The following is a 22344-nucleotide window of genomic DNA, read 5'->3' as shown; positions in this document are numbered from 1 at the left end:
CAACCACTCAGCTCCTACCCTATCCTTTCCAGCTCAGCTCAAACACCAGTGTCAGAGAAGACTTTCTGAACTCCTGGATTAGGTCAGTTCACACCTTAAATCCTCTCAAAGCACCTTGCACTTTTCCTTTACTGAACTTACCACAGGTTTCTTTTTCAAATTATCATATATTTAGTCATGTGACTGTTTAATGTCTATTTCCTCCTAGTCTAAAATCAAGTTTAGCAACCTTTCTTGTCCATTCTGCACACCACTGTATTCCCCACATCTACAACACAGGGACCAAAACAAATACTTGTGAGAGTTGCATGGTATGTAGCAAGAATGAATAAATTAATGATCCTTGTTCTTGGCTCATCCTCACAAATCAGAAGGTGAAGAGGCCCTTTGCATGGGGCAGTTCTGACAGCAGCTGTTGAACCCTTGCTCTAGATGAAACACCCCAAATGAGCTGTGATATTGCCTGTGGTGGGCAGAATGGTGGCCTGCCCTCACCCCCAAAGATGTCCACGTCTTAATTCCAGAAGCCTGTAACTATGTTATATCACATGGCAAAAGGGAATTAAGGTAGCAAATAGAATAAGGTTGCTCAGGTGAGCCCAGTGGGATCACAATAATCCTTAAATGTGGAAAGCAGGGAAGAATCAGCATCAGAGTGAAGCAATGAAAAGGACTCGACCAGCCATTGCTGTTTCAAAGCTAAAAGGAAGGAAACCAAGATCAAAGAATGCAGGTGATCTCAAGAAGACAGGAAAGGCAAGAAAGCAGATTCTTCCCTAGGGTCTCCACAAAGAAACAAAGCCTTGCCAACACCTTGATTATTAGTTCAGTGAGACCCATTTTGTGTTTACTTTGTGTGTCTTAAGCCACTAAATTTGTGGCAATTTGTTACAGCAGTAATAGGAAACTAATGCACTGAGTATAATTTTATTTGGAAGCATAGTCTCAGTTGCCTCTCAAGAGTCTAGTCTCGACCAAAGTCAAGATCTGAAGGCTTGGAAGTGACCTACCTAATGAGAGCATCTGTGTCTGTTCAATGCATAATATCAGGTGCAAATAGTCTTAATAATGTTAATTGTGCTATATTAAACTAAAACCCTTAGTTTATTTTGGTCTTTGAGAGCTACCCTGAATTTGCCAGTGACTTAAGAGGTAAATGTCATTTGCTAACCCCTGTTGTTCCCACCTACTCTTGGGTCTTTAAATCTTTCACAGCTAAATGATCAAGCCCTTCCTTGGTATCTCCATGCATGTGTGCTAAGTCACTTCAGCTGTGTCCGACTCCTTGCAACTCTATGGATTGCAGCCTGTCAGGTTCCTCTGTCCAGGGGATTCTCCAAGCAAGAATACCGGAGTGGGTTGCCATGCACTCCTCCAGGGGATCTTCTGGACCCAGGGAGTGAACCTATGTCTCTTAGGTCTCCTGCATTGGGAGGCAGGTTCTTTACCACTAGCGCCATGTGGGAAGCCCTCCTTGGTATATAACAGTTTTCTAATGGAAAAGGTTTGTGAATAGCCATGCAACTTGGAATTAGTTTGGGTCCTTAACAAATTTGGTAAGAAATTATTATAAAAATTTGTGGGAGCTTTTCCACTGACAGTCCAGTGGTTGAGACTCTGCTCTTCTAATGCAGGGGATGCAGGTTCAATCCCTGGTAGGGGAAACTAAGATTCCATATACCTCTTGGTGTGGGCCGCCCCCCCAAATTTTTTTTTAAATAGTATACATATTTTCTTAAAAATAGAACCACCATACAATCCAGCAGTTCCATTCCTGGGTATTGTTCAGAAAAAAACAAAAACAGTAATTCAGAAAGATATCTGCACCCCTATGTTCAGTGCAGCATTATTTATAATAGCCAAGATATAGAAGCAACCTAAGTGTCCACTGATACACAGATAAAGAAGATGTGGTGTACACACGCACACACCATGGAATACTACTCAAGTCACAAAAAAGAATAAAATCTTCCATTTCCAACAATATCAATGAACCTGGAAGGTATTATGCTAAGTGAAGTAAAGTCAAAGACAAGTACAAAATGATTGCATTTATACATGGAGTATGAAAAGCAAAACAAATGGACAAACATAACGAAACAAACTCAGAGACACAGAGAACAGACAGGTGGTTTCCAGAGGGGAGGGGTCGGGGGTGGGGGGGGATGAGTGAAATAGGTGAGGGAGATAAAGAAGTACAAACTTCCAGTTACAAAATAAATAAGTTATGGGAATGAAAGGTACAGCACGGGAAATACACTCAACAATTTTATAACAACTTTGTATGGTGACTTTGGTCTTTGAAAACTGCCCTAAATTTGCTATTGACTTACTGTGATCATTTTGTGACGTATAGAAATATCAAATCATTATGTTGTGTACCTAGAACCAATGGAGTGTTGCAAGTCAATTATACTTCGATAAAAAAATAATAAAGAATGCCCGTGGCAGTATATATATTTGTCCTAACTCATCAGTTTGTAATTAAAATGGGTGCATTTTATTGTATACAAGTTCTACTTCAATAAAGTTACTGAAACAGTATGCCTGAATTAATTCTTCAGTCTTAAACCTAGGACTCAAAGTACTGGGGCTCCTTCTGTATGCCCCGGTTCCTCACCGGTTTCTGCCATTGCTGTCACTGTGGAAGATACCTTGACTATATACCCTTTTAGGGACTATGAAGTTAACTTGCAAATAACCTTCTATATCATGTGTTTCTGAGTGCAGGCAAAAAACTATACTGAACTCAGCGATCATCAAAAGAATCTTGACCCTGAGCTGAAGCTCAAGAGGCCTTACAGGCCACTGTGAGTGAAACCATGTCCCCCTTGAAGCTGACCCTCTAAGAAGTGTGATTCTTACTATGTATCACCTGCCTATGCAACAGACGGTAGAGCATTACGCGCTCACTCAAACCGACAGATGTACGGGACTCTGCTGGAAACTCCAGTGACTGGGCTGTGGGTAGGGAGGATGGAAAAACTGACATGCCAAAATGAACTGCAGCCCCACCTCTAGAAAACACTTCAACCGTCCCTTCTTGCATTTGTAAAGTATGTGTGGCAGGGTCCAGAGCATCGTGAGCAGCACTCCCTTACCTATCTTCACGAAGGCTGTTCCGAGGGAGCAGGACAAGAGTCCCTGCACACAGGTGACGTCGCCACAGTCAAGGCCTCCAGCCTGCCGCCAGGAGCAGCTGAGCCACTGACCGTGCAGGACTGGCTCTAAGGAGCTAGTCAGGAACCAAGCCCTAGTGCGAATCTTCAATGTGGCAAGATCTGTGACTATCCAAAATCGCCTAAAATTACAGGTTAGAATGAACAGACCACAGTTAACTTTTCTCATTGTTAGCTCTGCATTCCGAAAGAAATTAGGGTGATTAAATCATATTAAAATAAATACTACTTTCTGTCACAATTCTTAATAAATCAAATGAAAAATAATAGTCATTTGATTAACATGGAATTGTTTGAATGAAAAGTTATGTGAAACACTAACTTTGATCTCATTTAAGCAAGTTTCCTGTATTCTTAAATACAAGACTTGGCAAAAAATATTAGCAATATTTAAATATAAACCAGATGAAACATGGCCTACCTTTTTTTTAAATACCAAGAACCATGTTTCACATATTTATAGTAGGGCTCTACTCTGTAAACTAGAAGGGGCTAGGAAGAGCATCTGGCTAAAGGAATTCCAGAGAAGAAAGCAGTTAAAAGCAAGGGCAATACTGGATTGCTGATGATATTCAGAAGAATGTACAGAAGAAGCTTCTTCAGAAAATCAGGAACTCTAGAGCTAACACTGGAGAAGGCAATGGCACCCCACTCCAGTGTTCTTGCCTGGAAAATCCCATGGACGGAGGAGCCTGGTGGGCTGCAGTCCATGGGGTCGCTAAGAGTCGGACACGACTGAGCGACTTCACTTTCACTTTTCACTTTCATGCATTGGGGAAGGAAATGGCAACCCACTCCAGTACTCTTGCCTGGAGAATCCCAGGGACGGGGGAGCCTGGTGGGCTGCCGTCTATGGGGTCGCACAGAGTCGGACACGACTGAAGCGACTTAGCAGCAGCAGCAGCAGAGCTAACACTACAAAGTCAACACCATGTAAAGCACCTATCACTGCCATTTCACAAAGGAATAAACTAAGGCTTGAGTAGCAAGATTAACCATCTCAGAAATAATTTTTTTTTAAATCTAGGGTCTCAAAGCTCCCATACCATAAGAACAAAGCTAAAATTCTGAAATATTATCAAAATGCCTGCAAAATGCTGAAATGATGGCTACAGTAAGATTTTAAGGGTTTCTTTGAAGTATCAACATTTGCCTTATCGGGCCCTGTTTAGCATAGGCAAAATTAAAGACTTTGATGCATCTCCTTGTCACACAAGATACAAAGAGAAGCTGTGAGGCACAGAGAGATTTTCTAGACACTTCTCCAACAACCAAGCATTTAATATTTTAATCAAACTTTCACAAAGAACAGCACAGCACTTTTTTTTCCAGTTGAGTAGAAAACAAAGAGCCATCTTTGATTTCATATATAGCACTTTCCTATAATGATGTTCCTAGAGAGTCTTCAAATGCTCTTTTTGGCTAAAGGACTATATTTCATGCTGTCCTTTTACTGCTTGTCAGCTAGCTGGTAGAACTCAACAGCATGAGCAACCTTGGGAAACAATGTTTTTGTCATCACTTAAATTTTTCCTTGCATTTTTGCTATTACATACATGAGTGAAAAATAATAATAAGTACTAATATTAGTGATAAGAATATGCCTCAGACTGCCCAACAAAGAAAGAACCTCTCAGTATGTTCGAAGTGAAAAATCCTGGATCTCAGTTGCACACACCCTCTAGGTTTACGTGGATTAAACTTGTGATCTAATAGCAGGGTGGGGAAAGAGTGAGGGGAGAGGTGAGGAGGGGAAGAGTAAGGAACATATACCAAATTTTGGGAGTAAATCACTGAAGAATGGAAAAGAGAAGGAATAATTGGTACTTTATAACGTTTCATTACTCTTTAGAACTAGAACTATCCTGAAATTCTTACTACACAAGCAGCTTTTATACATGGAAGAGGCTGTATATGAAAGGAGGGGACTTCTTGCATTTTCTTTACTGTATTTTAACTAAATAAAAAGGACAATAACAGGATCCAAACATCATTTAAAAAGCCTCTCAGACCTATGGTAGGCAGCTTCAGACATAGTTTCCAATCATCCCCACCCCCAGTACACACACTCTTATGTAGCTGTTCCTGTTGAATATGGCTATGCCTGTGTCCTCAGCTGCCAAGTCATGTCCAACTCTTTTGCAACCCCACAGAGGAGCGGGCTCCTCTGTCCATGGGATTTCCCAGGTAAGAATACCGGAGTAGGTAGTCATTTCCTCCTCCAGGGAATCTTCCCGACCTAGGGACTGAACCCATGTCTCCTGCATTGGCAGGTGGGTTCTTTACTACCAAGCCACCAGGGAAGACAAACATGGGCTATGCCTAGTGACTTGTAATGAACAGAATACAGCAAAAGGAATGAGTTGTCACTTTCATGATTAACTTACAGAAAACTGTGACTCTAATAGAATAAATAAGTCTTCAGGGCTATAACCAAGCCTACTGGTAGTTCAGATGATAAAGAAGCTGCCTACAAACCAGGAGACCCAGGTTTGATCCCTGGGTCAGGAAGATCCCCTGGAGAAGGGAATGGCAACCCACTCCAGTATTCTTCTCTGGAGAATTTAGCTGACAGAGGAGCCTGGTGGGCTTCAGTCCACGGGGTCACAAAGAGTTGGACATGACTGAGCAAGTAATACTTTCACTTTCTAGGTCTGAAACAGAAGTAACTTTATACCAATCCAAAACTGTTCCGTAGATGTTAATTAATAATAAAACTCAAAAGATTACAAGATGTAAAATTATTTTCTCCAACTGGATCTCACAAAAATTTGCACGTACCATGTTTGCAGACCATATACTAGCTATTTGTGCCTATGAACTTCAAATGACCCACTACTAGCCCACTATTGTGAAGAATACCATATAAAATTCAAGTTAGAATTTTGCAATGGAACTGCCATATTTTTTAAAAGACAGAGCTAGGGTTAGAACCCTAGAGCATTCATTCAAATGCTTCATTTAATAAAGACCTAGCATTTATCATCTGCTAAACATAGAGATATGAAGGGGAAAAAGAAGAGTTTAACTTATAGTTCAGTTTATGCCGCTGATCCAGTAGCAAGATTCTGTAACAAAGGAGCCGTGAATCCACCTAACAATACTACCATTTAGCCCACATTTCTCTACCTTTGCTAAAGAATCATGTGCAACTGCCAGATGCTTGGCTAAAATTCAATTCAAGTAACTTATGAGTACAACCATTATGCCAACACTAGGAATACAAAAATTAGTGAGATCTGATTCTTGCTCTCAAGAAGTTCAAAATTTTGATAAAGAGATAAACTATATCCTGGCATTCTTCCAGCCTACCAGAATAATAATGTCATAAAAGTGAGTCATCTCATTTCATGTAGTTCATCTTCTTACTCTTGGCTATATCCTGCTGTAAAATTAAAATACATCTTTCCTCCCTTGGTGTTTACAAGTTCCAAATATTTATAGACTTATGTCTCTATTTACTGTTTCTTTTCTAAGTTGAATACATTTAGCTCCTTTTCTCCTTTCCTTTTAAAACAATTTCTCAATGTAAGTAACATTTTTGATGACTTTATTGAAATTCTCTATCTCTGTATTACATTCTAGGATCCAAATGGTGTAATTATTTTTCCAGATATGCACTTAATCACAATGAAAAACATCAACCTCATTGATGATGTGCTTCAAAGCACTGGTTTTTATTTACTTTTTAAATTTGTTGAGATATACTATTACACTGCAATTTTATATTTACTCTAACACTTTTAATTGTATGAATTTCCTACGTTTCTCACACAGAATTAAAATTTAGAGATGGTACGCACTCTGAAACAGTTGTGACTAACAGTGTAAACCCAAATTTCCTACAGTAGTAGGAAATGAAGCATTTGAAAAACCTACTCATTGACTAAAACTGCAACTCTACCCTTAAGCTCACACAAAAAAGTTTTTCAAAAGTCTCCATCATACCCCTTTTAACCATATTCATATTTCTATATTTCTATATCTACTGCAGAATGTATCTATAAAGTAAACATATGGTTTTAAATCTATTCCAGAAAATCTTTTGGCGAAACCATGACAGTATGGCAATATGGTCCAGATAGTAGGCCTCAAGATCAGCGAAGAGCTAAGGAGGCTATCAAAGACTATATTCTTACTGGTTTCAAGCTTCAGATCTTGTTAGAGTTACTTGTTTAAGGAGTAGAGGCACTAAGGGACTGTACAGGTAAAATATAAACAAATGCTATACTAGGTCAGAACCACATTCAGAACATGTCTTCAATACTATGTCCATGCTAATACAGACGGCCAATAATGGCACAATGGCCCATGAAGAGAGGCTTCACATCACTAATTTTTAGAGAAATGCAAATCAAAACTACAGTGAGGTACCATCTCATACCAGTCAGAATGGCCATCATTAAAAAGTCTACAAATAACGAATGCTGAAGAGGATGCAGAGAAAAGGGAATCCTCCTACACTGCTGGTGGGAATGTGCATTGGTGTAGTTACTATGGAAAACAGTATGGAGATTCCTTAAACTCTGAAAATAGTGTTACCATGTGACCCAGCAATCCAACTCCTGGAAATTATAGTTTTGTCTGGATATATATTCCTGAATATGTATCCAGACAAAACTGTAATTCAAAAAGATATAAGCACACCTATGTTCACAGCAGCAATATTCACAACAGCCGAGACACAGAAACAACCTAAAAGCCCACTGACAAGATGAACAGATAAATAAGATGTGGTACACAGATACAATGGAGTATCACTCGGCCACGAAAAAGCAAACACCAACGCCATCTGCAGCAACAAGGATGCGACTAGAGGCTATCACACTAAGCGGAATTAAGTCAGAAAGAGAAAGACAAATACGGCATTATATCCTTTGTATGGAGAATCTAAAATATGAAACAAATGAACCTAACTATGAAACAGAAACCGTTTCACAGACATACAGCACAGACTTGTGGTTGCCAAGGGGAAGAGGGTTGGGGGAAGGATGGAATGGGAGGCTGGGGTTAGCAGATGAAACCTAGTCTATGTACAATGGATAAACAATAAGGTCCTACAGCACAGGGAACATATTCAATGTCCTATGATAAACCGAAAAGGAAAAGAATATTTTTAAAAAGTGTACATGTAGCTGCATCACTTTGTTGTACAGCAGAAATTAACACTGTAAATCAACTATAATTCAATAATATATCTATAATATATATTGCGTGTGTGTGTGTGTGTGTGTGTGTGGAGTCCATGCTATGTAAGAGGTAATAAGAATCAGTGGTGGGTTCTTTAATAGGGAAAAATAATTTAATCAGGAAAAAAACCCTTAATTCTGTTGCTTACAAACTTTCAGTACTTAAAAACAAACAAACTCCCTAGCCTGATATTTAGGGCCTTCCTCAATCAGGCTCCAACTCATATCTTCCTAGTCTGACTTCATACTACCCTAATTCAGCTTATCCATTTTTGAACCTGACAGAAATACATATTCTCTCTGAGATAATTCAAGTGCTTTCTCCCCGCAGAAATGTCACATCCAACACTCCACTAGGTTACCCTCATCTCTCAAATCTCTCTTTAAATTATAAACGGCACCTCTCTGAAGCTTTCGCTTCTGCCTCCATTCAGAACCTCTTCTCACCTTGAGTAGCATTCAGTCTGTGCTTCTCACATGGCCATGATCACAACCTCTCTCATCTGTCTTGTAGCATAATTATCTGTGTACATGTTCTAGTTCTTCTCTCAACCTAAATTCCTAGGAAAGTCTTGATATAGTCACGTTTGTACTGTCCTCCCCAGTCCATGCTTTGCACGTATTAATACAAGGAAATAAAAAAACATGCTGTAATAATCAATATATTTACTCAGTATCTATTGTATACAGAGCAGTAGTATACCAAAATGAACCACTGACCCTACTCTGTCAATGACTTTATGGCCTAGAACATCTTCTAGACATCTATATAAATTACTATAGTGCTAACAGACAAATGCCAGAAGAGGAGCAAAGATGAAGTACAACAGTAACCAACAAGGAGGACAGATTATTTCCAAGTAGGGATGGATATGAGTATAAGTTTACCATTTGTGCAAGTTCTGAAAAACAGGTAATATCTGAATACGTGGAGACAGGAGACAAGAGAAATAAATGCCACTGAGGCAGGAAATCTCAGGAGGATCTAAGGAATAATCAGTAGTTCAATAGTATACTGTATGTGAGAGATTATAGGGATATAGGAAAAAAATTTTAAAGGCAGCTAGAGGTATACCTGACAAGACCTCAGAAGCCAAAAAAGGAATGAGAGCTTTAATCTCTTAGCAGTGAGGAACTATTTCAAAGTTCCTGAGCAGGGATTGAGTAATTATTCTGAAGGTCTACAGTGGACTGGAAGGGAAAAGGATGGCTGACAAGGAGACAAGAGGCTAGCACCATCCTACAAGAAAAAGAAAGGAAAGGCCTGAACTAGGAATGAGGCACTAGGAATAGCAGCAGATGAATGCAAGAGAGACTTCAGCGGGGAAACTGACCGGACTAGACAGGCTCCAGATGTGGAGTACAAGGGTCTGCAAGTGGTAAAAGAAGTGTCTCGGCTAGAAGGAGGGTTGTGCCATCACCAGGATGTCTATGAGTGTTAGTCGCTCAGCGTGTCTGACTCTGCAACCCCATGGACTGTAGCCCACTAGGCTCCTCTGTCAATGAAATTCTCCAGGCAAGAAGACTGGAGTGCGTAGCCTTTCCTTCTCCAGGGGCTCTTCCCAATCCAGGGATCCAACCCGGATCTCCTCCATTGCGGGCAGATTCTTTACCATCTGAGGCACCAGGGAAGTCCCCATCACCAGGATAGAGGACTTAAAGCAGTAGCGAGTTTGGGTGGGAGAAAACGGAGTCCTGGCTATGCCAGGTTTTAGTACTACTGGACATGCAGGCAGTGCCATCACAAGTAAAATGTGTCAAACTATCTTACTTAGAAAAAATATAAAATTTTACGAAAAAAGAGTTGAGATTAATCTTCATGAAAGCTACAGTTCATGGGGTTGCAAAGAGCGGGACATGACTGAGCAACTAACACACTAACGACACATCCTACTTAGAAGAAATATACAATTTTATGAAAAGAAGAGCTGAGATTAATGTTCAGTAAAGGATTCTGATAAATGATTCAAACATGAATATGACCTCAAGAATATAACTCACAAGGCTATATTAAGTAGCAAATTAAAATCTAAAACCATTTATGAAGGAGGGTTTGACCTAGAACTTCATGTACCCAAGAATTATTTTCATACATGCTGATTCACAGGTAATAGTAAAGCAGATACGTGGAATGCAATGAGAACCTCAGTTTAAAATTATGAGGTGAAATGCTTCTGTTGAAATGGTAAATGCAGCTCTGTGCTGTCCTTTGGCCCCCAATTTAACTTAAATGCCATATCACGAGACGCTCAAGTCGGAAGACTAGGCCTAACTGACAAGGTAGCATTCCTTTCTATAATAAATACTTCCCCTCAGTTAAAAGAACTGAGTCGACCTAGATTTATCCCTACTATATCCCTAGAATCTCCAAAAGCCTAAGCAAAATAAAAGTTCCAATTATAAACTCATGGGTATTACAGCTATTCAGCACCCATATTTCTTAAGAACAAACAAAAGAATTTCATCAACATAAACTAAAATAATAACAATGAAAAGATGTATAACGTATAATTTGATATTAAATTTTTGTTATGTGTGTGCTGAGTAAAAAAGTAAAATCAAATATTTGAATTGTGGTTAATATGCCTAATAAGTATATTTCCCCTGTTAGATTTATTCATTTACTTAATTCTACTTACTGAATGCAATGTCATTATTTCAGTTCAGCTTTGAAAACAATAAGAACTCAGTCTTTAATTATTAACATTTTTACGAACAGTAAGCAAAATTATGAAAAACAAAATGGATTAAAAGGTATTTGTTTTACGTACAGCCATCTCATTAAGATTATGCAGGTCATTTGTTAAAAACCACATTGACACTTAACAGTTGTGTGTAAATGCAAGGAAAGAACATACGCTAAAAGTTAATAATGGTACTCTTTTGATCATAGCCTTATGGGTGATTTTTATTTCCTTCTTTTTGCCTACATGCATTTTCAAATTTTTCTATAATTAATGTTCATCATAACTGTACCAAGAAGAAAAGTTATTTTTACAAGGAGAGAACAAAACACTGATCAATTTAAAAGAAACATACTTACCAGATCTCTGTGAAGCACCCAATTTGCATGGAGGTAATGGATCCCATCAAGAATCTGGTAAAGTAATGATTTAACCATAGATCTTGGCAACTGCATGGGCTTTTTATTTGCTTTTGATGCACGGTGAAACTTAATAATATGCTAAAAATTAGAAAATATATATTAGAATAACATAGTCTTTGCCTATGTCAAAAAAACACAATAAAGGCTGCAATAAGTACGTTTTAAGATTACTTATTAAAGGCCAATAATGACACAAAGAAAAATAAATACTAAGCTCCAACCAAAACAGAATCTATATTGAAGGTGAATGTGACATTATTAATGTGGTTGTTATGATGACTTACTGAAACCACTAAGATCTGCATTAAGTAAAACCAAGAAGTAAAAAGGGTTTATAATTTAAACCCTGCCTTAAAATAGCATTAATTATATTCTCTACTGACAGAAGGAAAAGAGGAAAAAAACTCTGTAAATCTTTACTGTTCTATAAAATAAAGTTAGTACTTAGTGCATTTGGGTAACATTACTGACTGCATATATATCAGAATTATTGGAAAGTTCCACCTTCTTTTGTCACATAATGAAATTAGGATATAGTCTGAGTAGTCAATAGTAAATAGCAGTCACTAGACACAAGCAGGAAGAGAAAAATGGGGAATCCAATTGCATTGAAATAAATATAAACCGGATCATCATATCCAAATTTTTATGTACACATGTTATACTGTGGGAGGGGAAGAAATTCCACCTGCCCCCTGCACTCCCACATCCACCTCCATCTCCATCCAACATTTGCCCAAAACATGCCAACATGGGTACTAGATATCCGTGACAGAAGAGGTTCTTGTCAATATCTGCTATAAGGAAATTTCTTTCAAGGCCTATTAGTCTGTTAAAGTTATTCTTGAAAAGAGTTATAATTTATATAAATGACAAACCACATTCTATTGAATCAAAATTTAATTATCTGAAGTTTGAACTTACTGCCAAGTTTGAATTTGTTTTGTACTTTTGGGAGCTCCTGGGATAAAATGTTTAAATGACTTGATTCCTAACTTTAAACATGTGAAATTAGAATTTTTGGCTTCTTTTATTTATTGTTTTTAAAAAATCCCTAATATTTGCAGACCTGTACATATTTGTTTGGTGGAGTAAATTTTAAATGGCAAAATGCTGCAAGAGAGGACCTTCACTTAGAGAGGAAAACTATTCACAAGCACATAACTGTTAAATATGAACAGTTAAATATGTGTGCAGTGCAAAAGAAAGTAATTTCCCTAGAACATATTAGGAAACTGCCATTAATTACCTAAAACTACAATCTCCCACTCAGGAACATTTTTTGAAGTGAAATTTCTGAATGTGACAAATACTATAAAACAGGATGTTCATGTTTATTACTCTAATTCTTTTAAATCAAAATTTACCTTTAGTATATTCATTTTGAAACTATGGTCAACAGAGCAAGTTTTCCTTTCTGTACATTAGCAGTATGGAGCACATACATTTATTCTTCATACCTATATAAAATTATTATCCTAAAAATAAAGTGAGTTTAGACTTACCCATAAATCGTGTTCTGCATAATCAAACAGCAGCCACACCTTCCTGTCACTGTGAGAAAGGAACACCTTCTGCAGGGCGATCACATTAGGGTGCTTCAATTCTCGCAAAAGCTGAAGGCAAGAGGAAGAGAAGGGTCACTATTCTGTTAGCAGAGAATAATGCACTCCCCATAACTTCAAAATGAAATTTTTGAAAATTTAGACCATCCAGATAACTAGTGTTTAAAAAAAAACCACACCACCCAAATACCATAACTTAGAGATAAACTCTGTCCACATCTTGGTACATCTCTTTCCAATCCTTTCTCTGTAATATGTATGTTTGGAAAACGGGACCCTTTTACATGGTAAGATGTAAAATAGTAAACAAAAATAATACCATATTGCTAAATAATGAAGTGTATTTTGGAATGTGTGTAATTTTTTTTTTTTTAACTAGAGGAAAGGCTTCTAGGGAAGCAGGAATACTGCTTATATCCACTCCAACATAGTATGTGCTCAATTTGACAAAAGGAGGAAAGATGTTTATCAATCCCTAGCTAACTAACCCATGCCAAGAGCCTGAGACAGGTTTTTCAGAAGAGTAGAGAGCATAACAGAATGAGTCTCACACCCATTGATAAAACTGGTATAGAAAAGAGGCCCTATAAACAGAGAAAAGACTAGACCTTTCACAAAGCAGAAGCTTCAAGCTGGACTCTGATAATAAGAAGGAAAGATAGACCATATCAGCAAGTGAAAACTTAGTTCTTGGCCCATAACAGGCAGTTGCTTGATGAAATATTTAGCAACAATAACATTAGCTGCTCAAGGTGGAAGTCTTCTAAATATGCCTGCCTCATACCGTCCTTAACCAGGGTTCAGACTTAATAGGTATAAACACAGTCAATTTGTTAAATACTTCAAATGCCTTTTAAATGTAAAGTTCCGTGGAAAATACACAAAGGAAGAGGGGACAAAGCTCGCACTGAATAATTTCTATGTGCAAGGTGATTGTATGTACCTGTTTTCTCTCTCACTTAATCCTTCCAACAACCCTACGATGCACACAGAAGCTCGGGTTCAGTGTTAAAAAGTAACTTGACCAAAGTCAAACATTAGAAAGAGAAGAGGTTTGGATTTAAATAGTTCTGCCTGATTCCAAAGTCCATGCTTTTTCCAGTTCAGATAAAGTCCTTGTCATCTGTTCCCACAATGCAGAAGGAAAGACAGACATACAAACAGATCAACGAGGCAGAGAAAAATATTAGATTAGAGGGTTTGACTTTATTAAATGTCTATCCAGAATATGTCCTCTTTCCTGCCTGCAGGGGAAGGAAAGGTAAAACTCACTTCTACACCTAAACCAAGCTCCCAAAACACCAAACACTGGCACAGACCCCTGAACCCTGGACTCCACCTGTCTGGGAGAGGGCATGTCACATGTAGCAGTATTTAATCAACACCTCTAAAAAATTAGGCTTTTTTGTGACTACAAATTACTGATCTCTCTACAGTGACTCCACCTTAAGTTCCATGTTTAAACATTATTTGGAATAGGTAATACATCTAATACATCTACACAGTTCAAAACTCAAATGTACGTTAAAGGAAACACATTGAAATGCCTCATCACCACTCCGTCCCCCAGGGACCACAGGCTGGCCTCCCTCCTAGAAGGAACTTTTTTTAGTTGCTTGGTGAGTCTTCCAACCATTTATGCAAATCAAAGCAAGTATGAATATTTACACAAAAGATCGCAGTTATGTTTTACTTTCTTGTAAATCTTTCATTATCCAGCACAGTATTAGCTTATAGGAACCTTTCTGGTTCTTTCTTACAACTCCAAGGTATTTCCAGGTCACTTTTTTGTGGTAAAATAGACATAAAAGTTACCATTCTAACTATTTTTAAGTGTGTAGCTCAGGGGCATTAAGTACACTGCGTTCCAGAACCACCCCTCGATCCCTCCTCTAGAGCCTTTCATCATCACAGACTGGCGCTCTGTCCATGACACAGTATCTCCCATTCCCATCTCCTCCCGTTCTGCTTTCTGTCTCTAGAAATCTGATGATGCCAAGTACTTCATATAAATGCAGTCGTTCAATATTTGTTCTTTTGTGTCTGGCTTCCTTCACTTCACGTGTCTTCAAGATTCATCCGTGTTGTGTGGATGTATCTATGTAGGAAAGAATTCCCTTTCTTTTTAAGGGTATGTATTAATAATATTTCATTGTATGCATATACCACATTTGCTTATTCATTCATCCCTCCCATCATCCTATGGACATTTGGGTTGATTTCACCCTTGGTTATTATGAATAACACTGCCTTGAAGACTGATGTACAAACATCTATTGACTTCTTGCTTTCAATTTTTAAAATATACTCAAAAAGTAGAATTGCTGGATCCTATAGTAATTTTATATTTGATTTTTTTTTTAGCAACTGCCATTCAGGTTACCTTTTCTATGAAATACAGGAGGGAAGAGTGTAAAGTTTGCAACACCATGCATTTACTAGAAAATTTCCCCTAATCCCCAAAATTGCACTGTATAGCAATATACACTTGCAATTTCTGCATACCTATTATACTTTTTCTACCCTTCCAGTCTTTTTTTTTTTTTTTTTGGCAGGGGGAATGTGACATGGTATTTGGGATCTTAGTTCCCTGACTGGAGATTGAACCCAAAACCACTGCAATGAAACTGTGTAGTCCTAAACACTGTACCACCAGAGAATTCCAACCCTACAGGTCTTTATAAATCACTAAATATCAGTGTGAAGGCAAGCAGAGAGTAAGAAATAGCAAACTATGTTTGTTTTGTTCCCTCTCCTAATTCATTTTTCACTCAACAATCAGAATGGTGTTTCAAAATACAGACTACAAGCATAAAAAAAGAAGGAAATTTTGCCATTTGCAGCAACCTGGATGGACTTGCAGGGCATTATGCGAAGTGAAATAAGTCAGAGAAAGACAAATACTGTATGCATCACTTACATGTGGAATCTAAAAAATACAACAAACTAGTGAACATAACAAAAAGAAGCAGACTCACAGGTAAAGAGAACAAACCAGTGGTAGCCAATGGAGGGGGGCGGTCAATATAGGGATACGGGATTAAGAGGCACAAATTACTAGGTGCAAAATAAGCTACAAGGAGGTACTGTACAACACGGAGGATGCAGCCAAAATTTTATAATGACTATAAATGGAGTATAACCTTTTAAAATTGTGAATTACTATACTGTACACTGGTAACCTATATAATATTGTATGTCAGCTATACAGTAATAAAAAAAAATACAAAACTGATCATCTCTGTCACTAGGGACAGAACTGAGGAATTAAAGCAAGCAGTAAGGCAAAGGCCACATAATGAGGAGGCTTGCAGGCCATGCAGAAGTGTCCCCAGTGAGGTTCTCCAGGATCACTAGAAACATGCTGGGTGCAGTAGGTTAGGGGAGAAGCCAGCTGATATAAAAGGTACCACGCTGTGACCTTCTTCTGTGCGTGTCTGATGGCTGGGCCACTGAACAAGCGACTGTGAGGGTGATGGAGTTTAGGATAACTCAGATATGACTTAACCGAATCCTGTGTACTTGATGTACAGTTGTACTGATATACTTTTATACTGTTTTCACTTCACATCTGCCTCCCCTGGTAGACCATAAGCTCCTTGAGGGCAAAGACAATTTTAAATTTATCTCTCCAGGAACTAGCACAAGGTATGGCATGTAGAAGGAGCTTTTCTAAGTGATCTCATCCAGTTTGGGGATTTTAAATGTCACCTATACACATTAACTCCCAAACGTTTATTTCTAGTCAACGCCTACTCCCTGAAGTCCAGCTATGTATATGTACCAAAAATGCCTCAACATCTCTCCTTGAACGTCTGAAAGTCACACTGAGGTTGTCATCTCCACCTCCGCTGCCCTCCACCCCAACTGCTCTTCCCCAGCCTCAGTTAATAGCAACTCCATCACTCCAGTTACTCAGGCAAAAGTTCTCAATCCTCAGTATTCTCCTCAGATCTTTTCTGGTCCTTCTATTTAAAATTATAACCATCCCGCTGCTTCTTTATTTTTCTGCAAAGTATTATCACTACTGAACATAGTATATAGGTCTATATCCCTTAGGTATAATTCTAGAGAGCTTAGAAAACCAGAAGTTTTCTAGTAACTCGGGTAGGAAAACAAATTTTTACACTTCAATGGAAAAAACGCATTGTCAGAGGCACATTCTTTCAGGTTATCTGATTCTGATGCTATGGAAGCTATTGTACAACTCTGCACATTATAGATAACCGATGATAATGCAGAATAATTCTTGCTTATCTACATTCACTCTCCCATTGTGGAAGATGCTAAAGCTACCTTAAATTGGACATCACTTTAATATTCCTGACCTACAAGTGTGTCTGTCCTATAGACTCTCCTTTGCGTGCTCAGTCACTTCAGTTATGGCCAAGGCTTTGTGCCCCTATGGACTATAACTTGCCAGGCTCCTTGTCCATGGGATTCTCCAGGCAAGAATACTGGAGTGGATTGCCATTTCCTCCTCCAGGGGATCTTCCCCACCCAGGGATTGAACCCACATCTCTTATGTCTCCTGCGTTGGCAGGCAGGTTCTTTACCACCAGCACTACCTGGGAAGCCCATAGATTCTTCTTTGAACGGGTTATACTATCTACTAGGTTCCTTTATTTAATAAGTTAAATAAAATCTTTAAAATGTGCTCATTTTATATCTGGATCACAGTCATAATTTTATCTGTTTTGAAAATTATCCTTTAATATTCATTTTATAGAAGTATCTCATTAGCAATAACATGAAGCTGCTATAGTCTTTATTAATCCAACTGAGTGTGAATGCTCATACTTTTAATATGATAGAGAAACTACTAGATTTGATTGGTGCATCAGAATTCCCCCTGGGTATTAGGTAATATATTATATATATATATATATACATATATATATATATATACACACACACACACACACACACACACACACACACACACAATCTTTCTAAAATTAAAAAAAAAAACTATTGAAAATAAATCTGTTCCCAAGGCTTCATTTAAGGAGTAGAGGACCTAGGTATTGTTTATTTATTTTATATTATTTATCGTGTATCTCTCTCCATTAACATACAAGCTCCAAGCAGGCAAAGTTTCTGCTGGTTTTATATTCCTAGGGCTTAATATGGTCATGAGCACATAGTAAGTACTCAATAAATATTTGTCAAAAGAATTAAATCTACTGAATTTACCTGATTCTTACAAAAATCAACCAGTAAGTAGCTTGGAATATTACAAAACGTTGCTATCTTTTCAAAAGGCATTTTGAATGATTTTGTCTTTTTAATAAGTTGACTAGACTATGTCTGAGAGAAAGCAACAGCACCTCACTCCAGTACTCTTGCCCGGAAAATCCCATGGACGGAGAAGCCTGGTAGGCTGCAGTCCATGGGGTCGCTAGGAGTGGGACACGACTGAGCGACTTCACTTTCACTTTTCACTTTCATGCACTAGAGAAGGAAATGGCAACCCACTCCAGTGTTCTTGCCTGGAGTATCCCAGGGACGGGGGAGCCTGATGGGCTGCCGTCTCTGGGGTCGCACAGAGTCGGACACGACTGAAGCGACTTAGCAGCAGCAGCAGACTATGTCTAACATAGTTCTTTTAGGGACTCAGACTTGCCACAAGCTACATTTATTTTAGGCTTAAAAAGGAATTGTTCTCTCAACTAGCACCACTCTTAGCAAAAGCATAAGGGTGCTGGCTTGATGTAAAGAACAGAAACATAGCTCTTAATGGCTCAGGGTGAAATATTTAACCTGGTATAGAACTGAAAAAGCAAAAGGGTACTATGAGGGTATTCCTTAAAAGGGCTGTGAATGCAATAAATGCTACAAAATCCTGAAGAAAATGATACAAAGGAACAGGGAACAAAGGGAGACACTTGAGGAACTGAAACAGGTTGATCAAAGCAGTGATTACTTCCAAGGCCAGCAAAAAATAAATATGCTACAAATGCCACACAAGTGCATTCTCTATCTACTGAAGGAACAAATAAACAAAGACAGCAAACAACACAAATGGCCAACACTGAAAAAACTGGTAAGTAAATTATGGTATATCCATATATCACAGTCTCAGATATATATGTCAAGAGTCTTAAAATACATGAAAAAGGACTTATGCTATAATACTGTGATGTGATATAGAAAGGCTATGTGGTGATCATTTTGCAACGTACAGAAGTATCAAATTACCACAGTGTGCACCTGGAACAATACTTCCATTTAAAAAAAAAAAAATTAAAGAAAGGGAAACAGTATGTTCCCCCCACCCCCAACCACGAAAGTTGGAACAAAATTTCCCATTTCTTTGCCTTCATCAGATCTAAATTTCATCTTTTATTCGGGGGGAAGGTGAAGAGGATTAGAACATACCAGCCCAAAATGTGACACTCTGGTGTAAGAATGAGTCTGCAGTGAAGGGATCTGTGGTTCAACAGATGGAGAAAGAAGCCTTCCTAGAGTTTCCCTTACCTGACTAAAAGTAGACACTGAGAACTGAGGACTGCCATAAATCCCCTCTCCCAGGGAAGTTTTATGACCATGAAAAAGACAGAAAGTCGGCACTGCTTTGGACCAGCACAGACAAACCATGCTAAGACAGCCCTTATCTTCCACTGGTTTCCCCTATATATTTACCTTCCCACACTGCAGCCCCTCAAAGTCTTAAACCCTTTCCTTTGTCTTGTCACGTCCCTACAATTAATTGCTCTTTGTTAAAAATGGCATATCAGGTCTCAGGCCTACCCATTTCTTGGCATTTTCACTTCTAGAAAGGCCCCTGTGTCACACAAAGCTTAACATCAAATAAAATTTGTATGCTTTTCTATTAAAAAAATAAAATATGCAAAATATAAAATACATTTATAAAAGAGGAAATAAACCACAACATTAATTATCTCTGGACAGTGAATAATGTGTGATTTTTTTCTTTCTTATTTTTCTACAAGTTTCCTATAATGAGCATTACCTTTATATTTTACACACATGCATACACACACACACACAGACACACACACACAGACACACAGCTCTTTCCCTCCAGAATTCTACCTGCTAAGATAAGATACTATCATGCAAGCTAAGCTTCTTATACAGTTGATCTGAGAAGGGATAAAAGAAAGGAGATGCTTGAACTTGTACTTCCCCAAATTCTTGGCAATATCAGATTTTACCAATGAACTTTTAATCTCTTGTCACACAGATATTTGTTCAACATGACATTATACAACTATAAACATGCTTTAATCACATAAAGAACAGTTTAGCATAGCACGATTTTCCTGTGAAAGCCCCACACTAAGTGATAACATCTCCTGTGCCAGACACTTACAAGAGCACTAACATGATCCCAAAGGAGCCTTAATGAAGAATGTGCAGTGGGCATGCCAAGACTTTATCTGATCCCCCTTCCATGCGGGCATCTAAGTAAGTGACGATATATACACTGTCCTAAACAATCTAAAGCTATAACCCTAAACTTTTTTCTCTAAAGCACTACTTAGAATTCTGACTCCATTTGGGGAGCCTTGTGCTAGACTAACAATTACAGAATCCATTTGTATTTTTATCCACACATCTTTCTTCCTCTTTCATCTTCACCTTCTTTTCTCGAAGTCTCTGATGCCCCCAGGGCTTCCAGATTCCTTTTTCAGGGTATCTAAATGGAAAGGGTCCTCTTATACTTCAATAACTCACTTATCTCAAAGTGACTCCAATTTTTTATTCTTCTTTGATCTGTTATAAGTAACAGTATGATTCATTTGACCATTGATCTTTATTTTTAGAAAACTTTATTTTAGAAAGCATTCATTCATTGTATCTTTTTTTAAAGTGTGTAACTCTTCCCTCTCTGCAAAAAAAAAGAAGAAGAAGATAAAAGAGGAAACAAAGTTTATGGCAAATAGGAGATTTACCTAACTTCAAAATGCCCTAGCATTCCTAAAATGAAATTTAAGAATTAGCGTTTTGAAACCTGACTCTTTCACACCTGTGGCAACCTCAGAAGGACTCCACAAGCACACAGAAACATTACAACCTTCCAGCAGGTGGCACTCACACTCTGAAGAGGGCTCTACAAAACAGCACCCCAGCCCTGGCTCAAGGCGGCCCTACGCTGTTTGCTCTCTTTTATTCTACTGACACTGCTTAGGTACTTGTCATAAGCTTCTAGGAGGTCAATGTTCCCCATCACCACCCACGAAAGTTAATAGTGAGACAGCAGGTATAATGCAGAGTACAGACTTTAGAATTCAGAGACCTGAGTTTGAGCCCTGACCATAGCTGTATGACATAAAGCAAGTTGCTCAACCCCTCTGAGCCTCATGGAGGAATAAAAATATCTACTGACAAACATATAGCGTCTGTAAGGAGTAAATGAATGTACATTAACCATATAGCACAATGCTTGGAAAATATTAAATACTTGGCAAACTACAGTTGTTACCCTTACAGCAACCACTCCTGGCAAGGATGTTGTGAGGACTGAATGAGATGATACATGTACCATGCATAGCATGCAACAAGTTCATGATAAGCAATAGTTGTTATTATTGTACGTAAGCGAGAAAGGCTAAGCACTCAGGCAGTCAGAGATAGTTGTTTGCAAGAGAGATGCTGCGACGGGGAATGCCATCACACCACCTCCTGCCATCGTATCTTCTTCCCAAAGTGCCTAAGACTCCAGTAGATTCTATAACAACAGTATAGTTATAAGGTCATTTCACTTTACACTTTGCAACAATCTAGTTTCCTTTTCTCTGACTTTAACTACTTGGTCTGAGAAACAGACTTGAAACCAAGTGAGAGCTGTAGTAAATAAGAAGTTTACATTCTGTGACTGTGATCACATATATGTTCTTTTAAAAGTGTGTTTAACCTTTTATGCAATGTATTCCATGAGAAAATGGAATACACTTCTTATAAATCAACAGCATTCTGAATATATGAACTTAAAATATTTTTAAAAAACAGATGTAATTCAAAATAAAGAGTTTGTAAAGTAAAATCTCAATTATCTGGAATTCTCAGGAGCATTCTGTTTCACTGAGGGATTATCTGAAAATCTTTTCTTGCTTCAATGATCCTTGCCGAAAACGTTCCCTATCTTCACAATTATCAAAACTAAATTTATCTTTGACTTTAGGCATATTTTTAATGTCTTAGGGTTTCAATAAATGTGAACAAATGTGTATTTCCTCATTTATCCTTTTTTTTCTCCTTGAAATATAATGAGGAGAAAAAATAAACTAACTTAAAACTCCTTATTTAGCTCCTGCCTTGAAAAGGAAAAAGAATTT

At 38.1% G+C, this 22344-nt stretch overlaps 1 protein-coding gene across 1 annotated transcript in view; it reads right to left on the bottom strand.

Annotated features, from left to right (window-relative positions):
• CDK19 (cyclin dependent kinase 19) overlaps positions 1-22344 on the bottom strand; it is a 169358-nt gene that overhangs the window by 37437 nt on the left and 109577 nt on the right. The window contains exons 3-4 of the mRNA XM_052645844.1: positions 12980-13090; positions 11412-11552 (exon numbers count right to left, since the gene is read on the bottom strand). Coding sequence (XP_052501804.1) covers positions 11412-11552; positions 12980-13090 — 252 coding nt within the window. The remainder of the gene's footprint in view (positions 1-11411; positions 11553-12979; positions 13091-22344) is intronic.

This window comes from Budorcas taxicolor, chromosome 9 (genome assembly GCF_023091745.1).
Source record: "Budorcas taxicolor isolate Tak-1 chromosome 9, Takin1.1, whole genome shotgun sequence".
NCBI lineage: Eukaryota > Metazoa > Chordata > Mammalia > Artiodactyla > Bovidae > Budorcas > Budorcas taxicolor.
Note: the sequence above shows the minus strand (reverse complement) of the source record. Positions and strands in the feature narration are given on the sequence as shown.